This window comes from Balaenoptera borealis (assembly GCF_965194805.1).
Source record: "Balaenoptera borealis genome assembly, chromosome: 5".
NCBI classification, from domain to species: Eukaryota; Metazoa; Chordata; class Mammalia; order Artiodactyla; family Balaenopteridae; genus Balaenoptera; species Balaenoptera borealis.
The window spans coordinates 111471443-111492284 of NC_138862.1; the positions used below are offsets into that span (position 1 = coordinate 111471443).

At 38.3% G+C, this 20842-nt stretch overlaps 1 protein-coding gene across 8 annotated transcripts in view; it reads left to right on the top strand.

Moving 5' to 3' along the window:
- Nucleotides 1-20842, top strand: part of PLCH1 (phospholipase C eta 1) — a 225755-nt gene that overhangs the window by 144370 nt on the left and 60543 nt on the right. For all 8 annotated transcript variants that reach the window (XM_082394321.1, XM_082394314.1, XM_082394317.1 and 5 more), the window contains 3 exons: nucleotides 8770-8863; nucleotides 10971-11174; nucleotides 19083-19203. In XM_082394321.1, coding sequence (XP_082250447.1) covers nucleotides 8770-8863; nucleotides 10971-11174; nucleotides 19083-19203 — 419 coding nt within the window. The remainder of the gene's footprint in view (nucleotides 1-8769; nucleotides 8864-10970; nucleotides 11175-19082; nucleotides 19204-20842) is intronic.

Consider the following 20842-nt stretch of genomic DNA (forward strand, 5'->3'; position numbering starts at 1 on the left):
ACACTTGTTGTTTGCAGATTTTCTGATGATGCCCATTCTATTTTTTTAAAATTTATTTATTTAATTTTTATTTATTATTTTTGGCTGCGTTGGGTCTTCGTTGCTGCATGCGGGCTTTCTCTAGTTGCAGGGAGCAGGGGCTCTCTTCGTTGCGGTGTGCTGGCTTCTCATTGCAGTGGCTTCTCTTGTTGCAGAGCACGGGCTCTAGGTGTGTGGGCTTCGGTAGTTGTGGCTTGTGGGCTTCAGGAGTTGTGGCTTGCGGGCTCTCGAGCACAGGCTCAGTAGTTGTGGCGCACGGGCTTAGTTACTCCACGGCATGTGGGATCTTCCTGGACCAGGGCTCAAACTCGTGTCCCCTGCATTGGCAGGCGGATTCTTAACCACTGCGTCACCAGGGAAGCCCGATGATGCCCATTCTGACTGGTGTGAGGTGATACCTCATTGTAGTTTTGATTTGCATTTCTCTAATAATTAGTGATGTTGAGCAGCTTTTCATGTGCCTCTTGGCCATCTGTATGTCTTCTTTGGAGGAATGTCTATTTAGGTCTTCTGCCCATTTTTGGATTGGGTTGTTTGTTTTTTTTAATATTGAGCTGCATGAGCTGTTTATATATTTTGGAGATTAATCCTTTGTCTATTGATTTCTTTGCAAATGTTTTCTCCCATTCTGATGGTTGTCTTTTCATGTTGTTTATAGTTTCCTTTGCTGTGCAAAAGCTTTTAAGTTTCATTCGGTCCCATTTGTTTATTTTTGTTTTTATTTCCATTTCTCTAGGAGGTGGGTCAAAAAAATGTTGTTGTGATTTATGTCAAAGAGTGTTCTTCCTACATTTTACTGTAAAAGTTTTATAGTGTCCAGTCTTACATTTAGGCCTTTAATCCATTTTGAGTTTATTTTTGTGTATGGTGTTAGGGTGTGCTGTAATTTCATACTTGTACATGTAGCTGTCCAGTTTTCCCAGCACCACTTATTGAAGAGACTGTCTTTTCTCCATTGTATATCCTTGCCTCCTTTGTCATAGATTAGTTGTCCATATGTGTGTGGGTTTATCTCTGGGCTTTCTATCCTGTTCCATTGATATATATTTCTGTTTTTGTGCCAGTACCATATTGTCTTGATTACTGTAGGTTTGTGGTATAGTCTGAAGTCAGGGAGTCTCATTCCTCCAGCTCCGTTTTTTTCCCACAAGATTGCTTTGGCTATTTGGGGTCCTTTGTATCTCCATACAAATTTTAAGATTTTTTGTTCCAGTTCTGTAAAAAATGCCATTGGTAATTTGATAGGGATTGCATTGAATCTGTAGGTGGCTTTGGGTAGTACAGTCATTTTCACAATATTGATTCTTCCAATCCAAGAACATGGTATATCTCTCCATCTGTTTGTGTCATCTTTTATTTCTTTCATCAGTGTCTTATAGTTTTCTGCATATAGGTCTTTTACCTCCTTAGGTTGGTTTATTCCTAGGTATCATATTCTTTTTGTTGCAGTGGTAAATGGGATTGTTTCCTTAATTTCTCTTTCTGATCTTTTGTTGTTAGTGTATAGGAATGCAAGAGATTTCTGTGCATTAATTTTGTATCCTGCCACTTTACCAAATTCATTGATTAGCTCTAGTAGTTTTCTGCTGGCATCTTCAGGATTTTCTATGTATAGTATCATGTCATCTGCAAACAGTGACAGTTTTACTTCTTCTTTTCCAATTTCTATTCCTTTTATTTCTTTTTCTTCTCTGATTGCTGTGGCTAGGACTTCCAAAACTATGTTGAATAATAGTGGTGAGAGTGGACATCCTTGTCTTGTTCCTGATCTTAGAGGAAATGCTTTCAGTTTTTCACCATTGAGAATGATGTTTGCTGTGGGTTTGTCATATATGGCCTTTATTATATTGAGGTAGGTTCCCTCTCTGCCCACCTTCTGGAGAGTTTTTATCAGAAATGGGTGTTGAATATTGTCAGAAGCTTTTCCTGTGTCTATTGAGATGATCATATGGTTGTTGTTTTTTTTTCACACACACACACTGTATTTTATTTTTACAGGAGATAAATAAACTGACACCAAGCATTGTAAATGGATGACCACAACAAAAGCAACAATGATTGCAATTACCAAACATGAAACACACTCATACTATGTCATAATACTGACATTCAGTCCAGTAATCCTCCACTGTAACAGCTCCTTTACTTTGCAGTGAAAATTGATTTGTATATTCTTTACGTCTGAGTTCTTGTGGGATTTTTATTTTTTATTCAAACAGAAAGTCACAAAAATTATAATCATCCTCATCAGTTCACTCAGTCCCATGTAATTAATTTTTTTTTCATCTTGATCTTTTGTTAGCCCTTTTATGAGTTCATCAGTTTTTCATTAGAGTTCTGAAAATGCTTATTCATTCAGTTCAGCAGTACAGTCAGTTACCAGAAACCTGTACTTGTCAGAGTCTTTTCCATGAATTCCTTGAAGATGAAACCCTTTTATAGGAACATACTTGCAAAAGCATCAGAGTACACCCAGAACTGTCTGTAAATGACAAAAGACTTACAAATGACGATGGTTAAAGATTTGATGAAAGTTCATAATAATGCAATTGACAAGGAAATTAATTATTTCTGAGATATACATTTTAAAGTAATAACTAGAATTATGACTTATAACATTATACCAGAATATATAAGATTTTTAGAAATTTCATGTAATGTCTGAAACATTTATATTAACATATTTCCATACAAATAACCCAAAGGAAGTTTACTATTAGGTGTTTTGTTTGTTTGTTTGTTTTTTTATATGCAGGTTCTTATTAGTCATCAGTTTTATACACATCAGTGTATACATGTCAATCCCAATCGCCCAATTCAGCACACCACCATCCCCACCCCACCGCAGTTTTCCCCCCTTGGTGTCCATACGTTTGTTCTCTACATCTGTGTCTCAACTTCTGCCCTGCAAACCGGTTCATCTGTACCATTTTTCTAGGTTCCACATACATGCGTTAATATATGATATTTGTTTTTCTCTTCTGACTTACTTCACTCTGTATGACAGTCTCTAGATCCATCCATGTCTCAACAAATGAATCAATTTCGTTCCTTTTTATGGCTGAGTAATATTCCATTGTATATATGTATCACAACTTCTTTATCCATTCGTCTGTTGATGGGCATTTAGGTTGCATCCATGACCTGGCTATTGTAAATAGTGCTGCAGTGAACATTGGGGTGCATGTGTCTTTTTGAATTATGGTTTTCTCTGGGTATATGCCCAGTAGTGGGATTGCTGGATCATATGGTAAATCTATTTTTAGTTTTTTAAGGAACCTCCATACTGTTCTCCATAGTGGCTGTATCAATTTACATTCCCACCAACAGTGCAAGAGGGTTCCCTTTTCTCCACACCCTCTCCAGCATTTGTTGTTTGTAGATTTTCTGATGATGCCCATTCTAACTGGTGTGAGGTGATACCTCATTGTAGTTTTGATTTGCATTTCTCTAATAATTAGTGATGTTGAGCATCTTTTCATGTGCTTCTTGGCCGTCTGTATGTCTTCTTTGGAGAAATGTCTGTTTAGGTCTTCTGCCCATTTTTGGATTGGGTTGTTTGTTTCTTTAATATTGAGCTGCATGAGCTGTTTATATATTTTGGAAATTAATCCTTTGTCCATTGATTCATTTGCAAATATTTTCTTCCATTCTGAGGGTTGTCTTTTCGTCTTGTTTATGGTTTCCTTTGCTGTGCAAAAGCTTTCAAGTTTCATTAGGTCCCATTTGTTTATTTTTGTTTTTATTTCCATTACTCTAGGAGGTGGATCAAAAAAGATCTTGCTGTCATTTATGTCCAAGAGTGTTCTTCCTATGTTTTCCTCTAAGAGTTTTATAGTGTCCAGTCTTACATTTAGGTCTCGAATCCATTTTGAGTTTATTTTTGTGTGGTGATAGGGAGTGTTCTAATTTCATTCTTTTACATGTAGCTGTCCAGTTTTCCCAGCACCACTTATTGAAGAGACTGTCTTTTCGCCATTGTATATCTTTACCTCCTTTGTCATAGATTAGTTGACCATAGGTGCGTGGGTTTATCTCTGGGCTATCTTGTTCCATTGACCTATGTTTCTGTTTTTGTGCCAGTACCATATTGTCTTGATTACTGTGGCTTTGTAGTATAGTCTGAAGTCAGGGAGTCTCATTCCTCCAGCTCCGTTTTTTTCCCTCAAGACTGCTTTGGCTATTTGGGGTCTTTTGTGTCTCCATACAAATTTTAAGATGATTTGTTCTAGTTCTGTAAAAAATGCCGTTGGTAATTTGCTAGGGATTGCATTGAATCTGTAGATTGCTTTGGGTAATATAGTCATTTTCACAGTATTGATTCTTTCAATCCAAGAACATGGTATATCTCTCCATCTGTTGGTATCATCTTTAATTTCTTTCATCAGTGTCTTATAGTTTTCTGCATACAGGTCTTTTGTCTCCCTAGGTAGGTTTATTCCTAGGTATCTTATTCTTTTTGTTGCAGTGGTAAATGGGATTGTTTCCTTAATTTCTCTTTCTGATCTTTTGTTGTTAGTGTATAGAAATGCAAGAGATTTCTGTGCATTAATTTTGTATCCTGCAACTTTACCAAATTCATTGGTTAGCTCTAGCAGTTTTCTGCTGGCACTTTTAGGATTCTCTATGTATAGTATCATGTCATCTGCAAACAGTGACAGTTTTACTTCTTCTTTTCCAATCTGTATTCCTTTTATTTCTTTTTCTTCTGTGATTGCTGTGGCTAGAACTTCCAAAACTATGTTGAATAATAGTGGTGAGAGTGGACATCCTTGTCTCGTTCCTGATCTTAGAGGAAATGCTTCCAGTTTTTCACCGTTGAGAATGATGTTTGCTGTGGGTATGTCATATATGGCCTTTATTATGTTGAGGTAGGTTCCCTCTATGCCCACTTTCTGGAGAGTTTTTATCAGAAATGGGTGTTGAATTTTGTCAAAAGCTTTTTCTGCATCTATTGAGATGATCATATGGTTTTTATTCTTCAATTTGTTAATGTGGTGTATCACATTGATTGATTTGTGTATATTGAAGAATCCTTGCATCCCTGGGATAAATCCCACTTGATCATGGTGTGTGATCCTTTTAATGTGTTGTTAGATTCTGTTTGCTAGTATTTTGTTGAGGATTTTTGCATCTATATTCATCAGTGATATTGGTCTGTAATTTTCTTTTTTTGTAGTATCTTTGTCTGGTTTGCTATCAGCGTGATGGTAGCCTCGTAGAATGAGTTTGGGAGTGTTCCTTCCTCTGCAGTTTTTTGGAAGAGTTTGAGAAGGATGGGTGTTAGCTCTTCTCTAAATGTTTGATAGAATTCACCTGTGATGCTATCAGGTCCTGGACTTTTGTTTGTTGGAAGATTTTTAATCACAGTTTCAATTTCTTTACTTGTGATTGGTCTGTTCATATTTTCTATTTCTTTCTGGCTTAGTCTTGGAAGGTTATACCTTTCTAATAATTTGTCCATTTCTTCCTGGTTGTCCATTTTATTGGCATAGAGTTGCTTGTAGTAGTCTCTTAGGATGCTTTGTATTTCTGCGGTGTCTGTTGTAACTTCTCCTTTTTCACTTCTAATTTCATTGATTTGAGTCCTCTCCCTGTTTTTCTTGATGAGTCTGGCTAATGCTTTATCAATTTTATCTTCTCAGAGAACTAGCTTTTAGTTTTATTGATCTTTGCTATTGTTTTCTTTGTTTGTATTTCATTTATTTCTGCTGTGATCTTTATGATTTCTTTCCTTCTGCTAACTTTGGGTTTTGTTTGTTCTTGTTTCTCTAGTTCATTTAGATGTAAGGTTAGATTGTTTACTTGAGATTTTTCTTGTTTCTTGAGGTAGGCTTGTATAGCTATAAACTTCCCTTTTAGAACTGCTTTTGCTGCATCCCATAGGTTTTGGATCATCGTGTTTTCATTGTCATTTGTCTCTAGGTATTTTTTGATTTCCTCTTTGATTTCTTCAGTGATCTCTTGGTTATTTAGTAACATATTGTTTAACCTCCATGTGTTTGTGTTTTTTACGTTTTTTTCCCTGTAATTCATTTCTAATCTCATAGCATTGTGGTCAGAAAAGATCCTTGATATGATTTCAATATTCTTAATTTTACTGAGGCTTGATTTGTGACCCAAGATGTGATCTATCCTGGAGAATGTTCCGTGCGCACTTGAGAAGAAAGTGTAATCTGCTGTTTTTGGATGGAATGTCCTATAAATATCAATGAAATCTATCTGGTCTATTGTGTCATTTAAAGCTTCTGTTTCCTTATTTATTTTCATTTTGGATGATCTGTCCATTGGTGTAAGTGAGGTTTTAAAGTCCCCCACTATTATTTTGTTACTGTCGATTTCCTCTTTTAAAGCTGTTAGCAGTTGCCTTATGTATTGAAGTGCTTCTATGTTGGGTGCATATGTATTTATAATTGTTATATCTTCTTCTTGGATTGATCCCTTGATCATTATGTAGTGTCCTTCCTTGTCTCTTGTAACATTCTTTATTTTAAAGTCTATTTTATCTGATATGAGTATAGCTACTCCAGCTTTCTTTTGATTTCCATTTGCATGGAATATCTTTTTCCATCCCCTCACTTTCAGTCTGTATGTGTCCCTAGGTCTGAAGTGGGTCTCTTGTAGACAGCATATAGATGGATCTTGTTTTTGTATCCATTCAGCAAGCCTGTGTCTTTTGGTTGGAGCATTTAATCCATTCACGTTTAAGGTAATTATCAATATGTATGTTCCTATGACCATTTTCTTAATTGTTTTGGGTTTGTTTTTGTAGGTCCTTTTCTTCTCTTGTGTTTCCCACTTAGAGAAGTTCCTTTAGTATTTGTTGTAGAGCTGGTTTGGTGGTGCTGAATTCTCTTAGCTTTTGCTTGTCTGTAAAGCTTTTGATTTCTCCATCAAATCTGAATGAGATCCTTGCCGGGTAGAGTAATCTTGGTTGTAGGTTCTTCCTTTTCATCACTTTAAGTATATCATGCCACTCCCTTCTGGCTTGTAGAGTTTCTGCTGAGAAATCAGCTGTTAAACTTATGGGAGTTCCCTTGTATGTTATTTGTCGTTTTTCCCTTGCTGCTTTTAATAATTTTTCTTTGTCTTTAATTTTTGTCAGTTTGGTTACTGTGTATCTCAGCATGTTTCTCCTTGGGTTTATCCTGCATGGGACTCTCTGTGCTTCCAGGACTTGGGTGGCTATTTCCTTTCCCATGCTAGGGAAGTTTTCAACTATAATCACTTCAAATATTTTCTCTAGGTTCTTTTTCTCTCTCTTCTCCTCCTGGGACCCCTATAATGTGAATGTTGGTGCATTTAATGTTGTCCCAGAGGTCTCTTAGGCTGTCTTCATTTCTTTTCATTCATTTTTCTTTATTGTTTTCCGTGGCAGTGAATTCTGCCATTCTGTCTTCCAGGTCACTTACCCGTTTTCTGCCTCAGTTATTCTGCTATTGATTCCTTCTAGAATCAAAAAAAAAAAAAAAAGTAGAAATACCTTCTATTTTTCATTTCAGTTATTGTATTGTTCATCTGTATTTGTTTGTTCTTCTTCTAGGTGTTCTTTAATTCTTCTAGGTGTTTGTTAAACATTTCTTGCATCTTTTCGGTCTTTGCCTCAATTCTTTTTCCAGTGTCCTGGATCATCTTCACTATCATTATTCTGAATTCTTTTTCTGGAAGGTTACCTATCTCCACTTCATTTAGTTGTTTTTTCTGGGGTTTTATCTTTTTCCTTCATCTGGTACATAGTCCTGTGCCTTTTCATTTTGTCTATCTTTCTGTGAATGTGGTTTTCGTTCCACAGACTGCAAGATTTTAGTTCTTCTTGCTTCTGCTGTCTGCTCTGGTGCTTGTTAGTATATTTAAATACCATTGTGAGATTGTGGGGCTGAATGGATTTTTGATAAAAATATTGCATCCTTTATTAGTATTAAAGAAATTATTCTCAAAGAGTTTGCTTTTCCCAGTGATACTAAGCATGAAATGTACATGCAGCAAACTTGAGATTAACTCAGTAATGTTAGCATATACTGCTTTTTTGGTACCATACATTTTTCTTACAAATATTAATCAATTTAATCCCCACAACTACCTTATAAGGTAGCCACAAAGAAGGTGAGTGACTTATTTAAGACCACACTGTTAATAATATGAGCCAGCTGATTTGAATACAAGCATTCTCACTCCAGAATTCTCACCTACCTTTTTATTTTTATTTTCTTTTGCTAACCTTTGTGTTCTTGAGTTACCATGGCAGACTGCTCTCATGAATCGGTTGAAGGATCTGTAGCTATAAACACACAGGTGGATTTACCTAGAATACGCTTCTTTGGTAGAGAGTCATTTTCTTTTTGCATACAATTTATGATTAGCAAACCTCAGTGTTTGTGTAGAAAGCATTACTTTTGCAGATAACTACTATCTTACAGTGAGTGGATACTTGGCAATGCATTTGCACTGATTATTGACTTGGTTTTATTAATCTTGTTGCTTCATAGAGAACATTTGTCTAGTAGTTGAAGGACTGTTTTCCCTGATTAAATCTGAAAGGTATAAGGAATACTGAGATCATGATCATTTTCCAAAGGTTAAGTAGTTATGACACTAGTAACCTCAAATATGGCTCATTTAACCATTTTGCACTGTATCACGAATGCTTAAAAAAATCAGTATGCCCTTTTAGCATAGAGGAACATATCTCATGAAATTGCAGGTACTGTACTATTGTTCTGTTTTGTTTAGATGACGAATGTGACAACAGACTATTGTATTGACGTCATAAGAAAATTTGAAGTTTCTGAAGAAAATAAGGCAAAAAATGTCCTTGGCATAGAAGGTAAAATAACCAATATCCTTAATTTCTCATTTCTCAGTTCAGTTTGCTAAGTTACGTTCTAGCAAAATTTTTAGGAAAAGAAATAGGGAGATAACCTTGGAATTACAGATGATTCAAATAAAACCCATGACACACATATTTTCCTACAAAACAGATGCCATGATTTTGCTGTTTCTTTTACTTTTGCAAGGACAGTAGCATTTTCTACTCCAAGCAAGTCAACTTGATGCCACTATGTATGATAGATGCCAAGAAATATTTTGACTTTTCTCAAATGGTTAATTTTTAGAAATAGTCTCAACCAGATAATCTCATGAAGGGAAATTTGGCCCTAAAATAAGTAAACATGTTTTTTTGTTTTTTTTATTTTTAAATGTTGGCAACTAATTTGTTTTCCCTAGTTGGTAGTGGTAGAGAGGTTGTAGGAACCACAAATTTTGTTAATATGACTATCTCATTTTATAATTGAGGAAAGCGAGGCTTAAAGAAATTAAGTAATTTGGGACTTCCCTGGTGGTGCAGTGGTTGAGAATCCACCTGCCAATGCAGGGGTCACGGGTTGGAGCCCTGGTCCGGGGGATCCCACATGCAATGGAGCAGCTAGGCCCTTGTGCCATGGCTACTGAACCCGCGTGCCACAGCTGCTGGGGCCCGTGCACCTGGAGCCTGTGCTCCACAACGGGAGAGGCTGCCCGCACACCACAATGAGGAGTGGCCCCCACTCTCTGCAACTAGAGAGGGCCCGCACTCAGTGATGAGGACCCAATGCAGCCAAAAATAAATGAATGAATGAATAAATTTAAAAAAAAAAAGAAAAAAGAAATTAAGTATCTTGCCCACAGTTATATATTCAGAATCTAGCTCCTAGGATATTATGTATAAATGATATGGCATGAATATAGCTACATGTATCTATAAGTCATATGTATTTAAAATATGTAGGGAAAGAAATTTGTAGGCTGCTCTCCAAAAGAGAACAGGTCCCAGGCAGAATAGATAATCTTAATAAAAAAAACTACTGAGGCATAGCACTTCCTGCAAGAGCATATGATACCATGGCTTATCTTACCAATTTTGATTGTTGGCCTCCTATTCCCCCAAACAGGCTCAGTGTGGACAAGGGGGTATGATACTGTATGTTTACTTCCAGGGATAGAGGCTAATTAAAACGAAGAGAAATTATTTAATATTTATATAATTAAAAGCTATTTTAAAAACAACCAAAGAAGATGAACTAATTTGGACCTTTCTTTACCAATAAATGAATCTTTTCTTTGCTGAGGCCTTAAAAGATGGAGTTAAACCTGATTTCTAAGTTATGGCCATAAAGATGAGCATAAAGAAATTCTCCAGAGTTTCAGAGGATATTTACCAGTAGTTTTACCACAGGATTCTTGAAGACTTGAAATAATTTACCCTAATAATCATTCCATGTAGGTACTTGTAGGACATTCACATGTCTGTTAATATGTTAATGAATGCCTCTCTTACCCAGGCACTATGTTTTTGAAAAACTGATGGGGTTTTCTACATAATCTTGAAATACTTTTTCACATTTCTCAAATGTGCTAGCCATTAGTAGCATCTTGCCAAACCAGTTTCAGAGTCAAATAATCATACCCTGATTTTAAGCTATGCCTAACTTCTGACCTGTTACCTCAGCTATGGCACTGACAATACTATTTTTCAAATCAACTTAATAACCTATCAGGTTGCTGTTGATCAGTATATCACTTAGGATAAATATGGCTTGAACACTGCATGAGCCACCCATTAGGTCACACTGAATAATCATAGCTTGAGTTCAGCAGTTACTGAAGAGCTTTGCAATAAGCCCCCTCCCTCCCTCAATCAAAACTCTTAAAAAGTCTGTTTTTCTGTAGGTTATATTTAAACTGCTACTCCCCAAAGTCATATTTCAGTTTTTGACACTGTCTATTTGATCTGAAGCACATCTCCCATTGCCCCGGTATTCCCTGCAAAGGCTGTCCTGAAGGTAAATGAGGTAATCAGTATGAACAAACTTTGATCTCTTTTGTCCTTGTTAGAGTCGGTTAAGTATATATGCTTCAAAGCTATAGTACTTCACTCTCTCTCATTTCCAAAGGCTTCACGAACTTCATGCGTAGTCCTGCTTGTGACATATTTAACCCACTGCACCATGAAGTGTACCAGGACATGGACCAGCCCCTGTGCCACTACTACATCGCTTCCTCCCACAATACATACCTGACCGGGGACCAGCTCCTGTCTCAGTCCAAAGTGGACATGTACGCACGGGTGCTGCAGGAGGGCTGTCGCTGCGTGGAAGGTGCGTGCTTTGAGCGCGAGTGTGTGTGGGCGCCCACGTGCTTTAGTCAGGCACGTCTAGCGTAAATAATGGAGACCTAAAAAAATGCACTCATGCTAATCAGAACTATTTTCCCACTCACTGTAAAGTCATTCTTAACTCATAATCCTCTCTGGTTCCTCCTGACACTTCAAACAGGGAGAGAGATGTGTACTAGCATTTGGGAGGCACACCTTCAGGTGCTGAAAAATTGCGATGAATGTGAAAGTTTTTCCTAGAAAGATTTTTTTTTTTGATTAAACAGTGGTAAAAATGGTTCAGGATAAATATTTATTTTTAAGATACTTCATGGTCTATCAATCAGCCAACACTTATTAAATTTCTAGGAGGTTCCTGGGGGTGAGGACACAGATGTAAGACGTGGTTTCTATCTTTAAGGCGCTCACAGTCATTAGAAGGGGTGGACGGTAAAAATCATAGTATGGTGTGAGAATTCCACCAGTTGAATCAAACGTGGTTGAGAGGTGATACAGAAAGTGAGGCGTGACGTAAAATACGATGAGAAATCAGTTAGCCTGGGAAGGTAGACTTGGGTCAGCGATAAAGGGCTCTGAGTGCTGTGATAAGGAATTTCAACTTTAGCTTTTGGTAACGAGGGTCCAGTGGATTGTTTTAATACCTAGAGTGATATGGTCAGACTTGCAGTTTAGAAAGATTGCTTGGGAGCAGTGTAGGAAGATAATTTTTCTTTAAGATGTATGTTTGTGGTGGGGGAAGGAAGGTGAAACTAGAGCAAGGAGAATGGTGGGAAGGCTATTGAAATGATTCAAAGGAAGGATCATAAAAGCTTAGACTAGGTGAGAGAGATGCTTATACGGATATTAAAGAAGTAAACTTACAGGACCTGGTGAGCAAAGTAAAGGATGTAAGGCTTGAAGGGGAGAGCTGGAATGAATGATGGTGCCATCACCTACTGTGGGGACTGAGAGGAAGAGCATTAATGAGTTCAGCTTTCCATCAGTTGAGTTTATAGTGACTTTGTAATATTTACGTGGACATTTTTATCAGTCAATTAAATAACAATATGTGAACTCAACAGAAGGATCCAGAAAAGATAAAGATTCCACAATTCCAAGTTTTCTGTGTGTTAGTGTACAAGATCATTTACAGAGACCTTCATGTGTAAATGTACATCACAGTGGACAAGATCACTTAGAGAAGTGGCAAAGAGAACAAGGCCTGAGGACTTATGCAATCCAACCTTCCAAAGCAGAAAGAACAAGGGGAACTGACGAAGACAACCAACACAAAGCAGTCACTTGGACCTAAGGGATGAAATGGTCAAAAATGTCCCATGCAATAGAAAAGTAAAATAAAGACTAAGTGTCCAGTCTGGTTGCATTTGACAGCTGGGAGGTTATTAGTGTCTTTTGCTATATAGTTTTGGTGGCCTTCCAGTGGGAAGGTCAGGTAGCTAATCTGCTGTGAGTTAATCACTTGGCATTTTTTCTGCATTAGGAGAAGACTTGATACAGGGTTGGGGAGGTTTTGAGACTTGGAAGAGGGGAAAATGAGGATTCATTCATTTTGTTTTTAGATGGGGTAGGGGACAAGAAATTTTAAAATGGTTCATGCCTGATACCCTCTCTTTTCTCAGGATAGTAGGAGAGAACACCATCCACTAAGTGTAGAGTGGGTGGAGGTTGGCTGGGGGATGGGGTCTTAAAAAGATCAGCAAATAATGAGAAAGGAGTTGACAAGATAAATTGGGGAAGGCCTAGCTAATTTCAAAAACAGTCTTTAACAAAACAGTCTTTTTGTTATACAAAATCTGCATGCTCAGACTGCCCCCCCACCCCATTCCCAACAGACTAGGTATAGGAGCAGTGAAGACAGATTCTAGAATTGATCCAAGCCTCTGGATTTCTAGGTCATATAAAATATCTCAAAATGTTGATGAGAGCTCTTTTAAGTAAGTGACAGTAGGTCCATGAACTAGGAAAGGAAATGAAGGGGCCACAAAATGAGGTTAAGAGACTAGAAGACTCAAAGAAACAGAAATACTGAGAATGTTGGCATCCCACATACAATAAACAAGAACAGAGAATTATTATCACAAGGTGGGATTTTGGATATAGTTGAGGTGATGACTATATGCAGGGCGTGTGGTGGGTGAGCATGACTGAGTGAAGCAAGTAGCTGTTGGCATTGAGGTCAAGGTTAAGCGATTGGGTAGATTGCCCACATGGACTTTTAAGTCAAAGGATGCTGACAGGGAGATTCAAAGCTAAAAAATTAAAAGATCAAAAATTGGATATTAAAAACTGTAAACCACATACTTAAGTAGAAGAAGAATGCTACAGAAAAGGCACTTGGAAGACATCAGGAAGGTAGAGATGGATTAAGTGAGGTTTAAAAGTGGGGGGATTTTTTAAATGAATGTAGAACAACAATTGTTTAAAAGTAACATCCTCATTTTGTGATTTATACAAAAAAAGCATCTGGAGAAAGGAAGTAGTATCCTCCCAGGTAAACTGGTTGTTAACCAAGATAAGGAGGTTGAGGAAGAATTCCAGAAAGTCTGATGATGAAAGGGGGTTTGTTAGAGAGTCTGATGATGAAAGGGGGTTTGTTTACACTGGAATGGAGATTCCATGGAGCAAAGGGGAATTGCTTTTTGGTGGGAGCATACGGGAGTCAGCAGTAGGCAGCAAGTTGTTCTTGGGGTGGTGGAATAGTGTAGGGAGATGAATAAAGCAGTAGGGCAGTGAGATAATACTGGTGAGTAGAGGAGCTCTTCTTTGTCAGATAGTTTCTGGCTTAAAGAATTTTCTGCTACAAAAGTAGCATATGTAATGTTACAGTAATAGTAGTAGTAATGTTATAAAGGCAAATTGACATATTTTTAAAATGGACAGGTATTAAAAACTATCTGCATACACAACCATTAGGACCACTACAAATTTAGCCCTCTGGAAGAGTATGATTTAAGACATGGCATTTTTGCAGTAGATGCAGAGAACACCTACTGACAATAGTGACTGATAATTGAGTAGCTTAAGCAACTAGATAATGAAGATGCTTATAAAATATGAGCATAAAGGAAAACCTTTCGAGCAACAAAAGGTCTTGAGGTGACATTCTGTTCTCAGCCATTATTCAACCATTTGTTCACTCAGCACTCAAGCAGTTTTACAAGTCTGTCATGCATAGAGATGCCAGGTCACACACCCTATTGGCTTCAGAGTAATGGTTGCCTATCATTTTAAATGGTGACATTTTCTTGGAGGCCAAATGTGGAAAATGACTTCTGGTGACTCCATGAAGTGAAAGTCAACTCCAGGCAGTTTTGCGATTTTGTTACTTCTTTGCCCTGTACTGTTTCCTTTGCTTTTCAGGTCTTTCAGGTGCCCAATCATTTCTTTTTTGATTTCTCTGTCCAAAATCAGTGTCTTACCCAAGCTTAACCATGTTCTAATGATCAACTCCTTACTGAATCAGATCTTCTATTTCTCTGGCGTTCCTTGGACTATTAAGAAGGAAAGTTATCTGATTAACATAATTTATAGTAAGGCACAAATAATTTTTAGTTTTAGCTTTTTCAGGGATCTTTTAATTTTAAAATTAGCTTTTGGAAATTGTGTGCAGCAGATGACATTGAACATGGGCCTTCCCTTGTACCTTCTTTCTTCCTCTTTGCCAGTCACCAAAGTAATAGAAGCTATTGATCTTTGCCCTCCTTGTGTAAAAGGTGTTGCTTGCTCCAGACATTCACACAAACTGAGAAGATGCACAGCTTGGATATAATTTTAAAGGATGTGCAATCTCTCAAATATCTCCCTTGCCAAGCCTGCATCAGCAAATTTCTCCTCTGTTGTTTGGCTTGAAGTTTTCACTATTGGAATAATCTGTGACTATACAGTGAAAGTCAAGCTGCTATTTCTGGAAGGTTTTGTTGAGAAGAAGCATTATACTGTGTTTATCTAAGAGACTTGGTCAGCTTTGTACTTGCTCTATTTCCTGTCTGAAACTATGGTTGTCACCTTGGCTTAGAATATACTGGGAAGGAACAGGGAAACCACCATGATTTCATCCCCTTTTGTGGGCTAGGTTCTGGTTAAGTGCTTTCCATACATTCTTCTTTAATTCTTTCAACACTAAGGAAGATGGAATAATCTCCTTAAGAAGGCACCCCAACTTGGGGTAGGGTTGGTGGCTCAAGGTCCCATAGCTAGGAAGCTTGGAAGCTGGTATTTGAACCCAAGTTGTCTGACTCCCCCACTTTGCTTCTCCAGGAAGCCTTTGGGGTTTTTGGAAGAACAAGCATTGAATGACATGACCAGCCCAAGGGGGGGATCAAATAAGGACCATCAGGTCACATAAGGAAGACTAGGAAGCACAATACACAGCACAGAGAGGAGGTTGGCTTTAGCAGGAGGCATTTGCTTGACTTGTGATTAGGCTTGGCATCTAAATATCTAGATGTTCCTGAAGACTTTAGAACTTGATAACATGATTTTTCGTGCTCTCCTGACAATTTCTGTCAGCCCTGTAATTTGAAGATCTTAGTTTACACTTCAAGCTTGGACCTGGAGGCACCAATCTATATACACCCAGTGGTGCTTTATCTACGTTACTTCTGGATGAAGTTGTTTTTATTCTTAAACAGCTGTAGCTAGGAGTTAAAGAACCTGATTTATAGAATGTAGCAGGTCATGGATTAAAAATTTCAGGTCCCACAGATAATTTTCTGAAGCAGCTTTTGCCAAGTATAGTTCTTAGAGATGGAGAGTAATGATTCTGGACAGTTTTTTCATGGTATTGTGGCCTGAAGAATCTCTCCACTTTCAACCTTCTATTTTGATAATACTGTGTTTTCCATCTCCATTAGTTCAGCTGCAACAATGTCCTCGGTCAGGATATATATGGTGTCTTGGGGAAGACGAATAAGTCTTTTGTTGGTGAAGTGGGTTTGCCAGCAAATCAGATTGATGACATTTTTTACACGGCCTTTCATTTCCCTTGATTTTCAGCCCTAGTTGCTTTATAAATATGGATGTTCTGTCCAGGGGATTTTCACTTTCATTATGGAACTGACGTATTGTTGTTGTAATCGGTTTACAACTTTTCCTGTTATCTCTGGAAGCACTATCAGGGTGAAACATTTTGAGTTCCACTATGAAAAGCTGTCATGTTAGTCTCTCAGCTGGCCTTCAGATCTGACCAGCTGTTTGTCAGGGTGCTTTCGGGGGCTTCTAACATGTGGTCTGATTGAAAAAATGGGCCTGGCTATTTTGTGGCTAGGAAATTGGTTAGAGGATTTCTACTTTGCCAACATTCTCATCATAGCACTAGCTCTTACAGGAGCTCTTCATGGCCATTTGAACTTGGCTGTGGATGCCACGCGTTCAGATGGCAGCACCATTTGGGGATGTTGCTATCCTCATTTAACAGACAAGTGATTAAATAGACCTAAAAAGTGAACGTTAGGCGAACCATCCTCAACTATGCATATTCTGCCTGTGTTATAAATGTTAGCAAAAGGGCTCCTTCTTTCATTACCAAAGTAGTTTCATATGAAGAGATATTTTTATGTGTACATGATCATCAAGTCAGCTGTGGCATTGCCTCGCCTACTTTGCATTCTTTTTGAAAATGTATTAGCTCATTTATGAGAAACCCTCCTATGCCCTTTTTCTTCCAAAATGGGATATAAATTAGGGTATATTGTTTAAGTTACATACTTTTGAAACATCTGTTTATTCTTTTCACACTTATATCCAAAGACAAATTAAAGAATGTCAAGCACATGTCAAAAGAGGGATGGAGCCTCTCTTCCGAGAAGATGCCTTTATCTGTTTGACCTCATTTACAGGCCCAAAGGAACAGTATAACACTGTATGATAGCATCCCAAAATATTTGTTCTTAAACTTTGTTTCCAGTATTCCAATAGTTTTAACCTTGAAAGTACTTTCTCCTTTTCCTTTTTCCATTTCCCGCCCCCCAAGGATATTTTAATAGGCAGTATTTAATTGATATATGTAACTGTATTAGTTAGGGAACAGAACCCCACACCCCCCCAACTCTCATCTATCTAGAGAGAGAGACAGAAAGAGAGAGGAAAGAGACCTTTGACTTTTCTCAGATCTAGTAACTGGGTCCTTATTCCTACTTAGGAATGATTGACTGACAGTGAGAAATAGTTACCTCATTTAGACACACATTTCCTGTTGGGCTGCTACATTTATTTATGTGACCTGCTTGGTTCTTGTTGGTATTTGAATTTGTGACCCCCGTGTCATAAGGAAGGGCAATGTCATGAGAGCTGGCAAAATTCTATGGGGGATCCTGGTTTAGGATCTAAATCCTTAATCAAGGATTTGACCCTTGGTTGAGACTGAGATAAGCAAAGTGAAAGAGGGCACTTCAGTTGACCTTAAATGAAAGAAGCAAAGGCATGGAAGTAGGATCGTATGTGAGGAAGCTTGCCTAACTGGAAGAATAAGTCTGTGAGGTTGGAAGTAGGAGAAAATAAGTTTGACTTGTCAAACAGGAGCTAAGATATTAATTAACTAGTTTCTTTAACAGTTAAGCCTAAATCTCTGTGCCCTAAAACAACTGAAGTTTATTTCTTATGTGAAGTCCGAAATAGCTGTTCTTAATGGGTGACTCTTTCAAGCAGTGATTTAGGGGTACAGGCTCTTTCCTTCTGTGTCTGTGCCATCTTCAGCACATGACTTCCAAACTCACAGCAGAAGAGAGGGCATGGATAACTGTGAGGGCAGGGTTTCATAAAGCAGACCTGGAAGTGGTGCACATCATTTCTGCCCACATTTCAATGGCCATGTCCTACTGCAAGGGAAGGCTGGGAACTGTGGTCTAGCTGTGAGCTAGGGCGAGAGAGAAAACAGGCTTAGTTGAATGGCTAGCCAGTCTCTAGCACCAGAGATAGGGACCTTGGTGTTAAGCAAGCAGGAGCTGCTATAGGTTGTTTATTAATAAATTTAACATAGACCTACTGAGTACATACTATATGTTGGATGCTATGTTATGCACTGAGTAGGCTTTTGAGCAAAGTAGTGACATGGAGAAAGCAGTGTTTTGAGAAATTAGTCCGGTGGCAAGGTATAAAACAAGAGAAGGCAAACTCTAAGTTGGGGAGGATGGTAAGGAAGCTGCGGTCTTTCTCCAGCTGCGGGTCAGCGAGGTTGTCCATACACGTAACAGTATCAATAGTATCAATGACAATAATGATTACTGTGTGCCATGCAGGTTTATAATCGACTTTTCATGTACTTATAGATCACTCAAACTTATGATTCAAGTCCTGTTCTTAGTTTTCCTTTTATGGATGGGGAAGCAATACTTTAAATTATTAAATCATTTGTCCATATTCACATAAATCTTAGCAGGGCCTGAAGATTCGAAGTTAAGAAGTCAATGCTATTTTAGAACTACTGTCGAATTAATCAAATAGAAATAAATCTAATGGAAACATAATGAGTTTAGGAGGACAATGATGAAAAACCCGGTTACTGATTTGAGAGGGTCATTGAAACATTAAAAGACTATAGTAAACTGAATAAGAAGAAGTAAAATTAGAGAAACAACCTGTTAAGAAATATCACTATGCTCAAGCATACTCGATTGGATTTAGATCAGTTTCTAATGAGAGTTCTTGGTAAATGCTAAGCTGCTTATGTATAGGACCTCTTTGTTAACTATAAGCACTTGCAGTAAATCATTTATAATCTCTAATTCCTTATTCTGATAAATATGCCAGAACACTCATTTCGGTCTGACATCTTTGTCATGATCATAATACGTATAAGCTCAAACAATAAACTTAATTCTTGTCTGCTATTTCCAGAACTATCAGGACACACCAGAAACTTTGGGTTGTTGATGTGACATTCTGTTTTTGGCAGTTGACTGTTGGGATGGCCCCGACGGAGAGCCGGTCGTACACCACGGTTACACGCTCACTTCAAAGATCCTCTTCAGGGATGTTGTGGAGACCATCAACAAGCATGCCTTTGTGAAGAACGAGTAAGTAGAGCAGCAGCTGGGAGCCAGGCTCAGCAGGCACATGGACCACTGCCTGATGTAACACGGCCACCAAGCCACACACTTCCTTGGAGTCTACGTCTCGCTTTCTCCTGCCCTGGTTCTCTCCTTCCTTCCCAACAAAACACCGAACAAACAAGGGCCGCATGTACATACTTTCTTGTGCTCCCTTTATTCCTTACCCCATTCTCTCTCAAGATGTTGCCTCCTCGAAGCATGTTCTTACAAAGAGTGACCTCAAAATTTCTAAAGCCAGGGTGTACAGAGTGTCTATAAAGTTTAGAAACACAGGTTACTATACATAATAAATAGCTTATTGGGATTATATTGCAGTACAGTAAAATAATAATATCTTGGTTTCCAGATTTGCTGGATGTCCTATGTATACTGAAATGCCTGGGGTCCTTATGTTGCTTGACCCCTCCTTGGCATTTGATAATGGTGATAATTTTCTCCTTAATACTTGCTTTTGGGGGGCCTCTATTATAGCATTCTCTCCTCTATTGCTGCCATTGCTTCTCGACCTCTTTCTTTAGCCTACGGTCTTCTAGTCTGTTTCCTCACTCCTTTAATGGTCACTATTTCCTAAGTTGTTGTCCTTGGTCTACTTTTTGGTTATTTGCCCATTATATATCCAGAATGTTTTCCCTAAGTTTCAGAGATATATTGAAAAATTCTTACTACAAATTCATCTGAGTATCCCATAGGTACCTGAAATTTAACAAATTTCATTATTTATGCAGGCGTTTACTTAGATATTTAAAGGCGCCCACTCTAAGCCAGGCACACCATAATAGGTTTGGGGAACCTCAACACTGAGCAAGGATAAGACTCCTACCAGCACGGGGCCGCCACCCCAAACTGAACTCAGCCTTTCCTTCCGCCAAGCGTCCCCTTGCTCCATTTCCTTCCAGTTAGGAGGCTAGCACTGTTTACCAATGGCTTTACCTAGAAACTGGGAGTCCACTCTCGATTCAGCCAATCTTTTCAGTCCTACTTGCTACATTATCTTTTGACTCCACTGCCCCCTCTTCATTTTCATTTCTCTTTGGTTTCTCCTCCACGCTGGTGTAGTATGTTCCTTTCTGAAAATATAGGCTGATGTTGTGATTCTTGAAGTCCTTCAAAGACTCCCTGTTGTACATGGTCATGCCTTCCGTGCCCTTCAAGGCCTGGCCTCTTCCTGCTCTTCCAGTGTTGTCTCCCACTGTTGCTCCACAGAGACTTGGGCTTCTGCCGTCACTGACTGTCTTCCGGAGTCCCTAGGGATCTCAGTGCTTTCACAGACCCTACCCTCACCTGTGCCGTTCTCTCTGTCTGAAACACTCATCTCCATTATTCCACCTGCCCAATTCTTGCTCATCCTAGAAGACTGCTTAGGCGTTGGCAAACTTACCAATACTACAACTGATTTAAATGCTGCTTTTCACTGTCCTTAGCACTCAACATATTTCTATCATATCATACAGCACCTTCTTGCAATTGTTGGTGACTTGGCTCCTTTTAAGTAGTTAGGACCATGAACTCCTTGAAAATATGTGGCTATGTCTTATTCATTCATTTTTAAAAGAAATTAAAAATAAAACTTTATTCCCCACCCCCTTTTTTTTGACTGCTATGT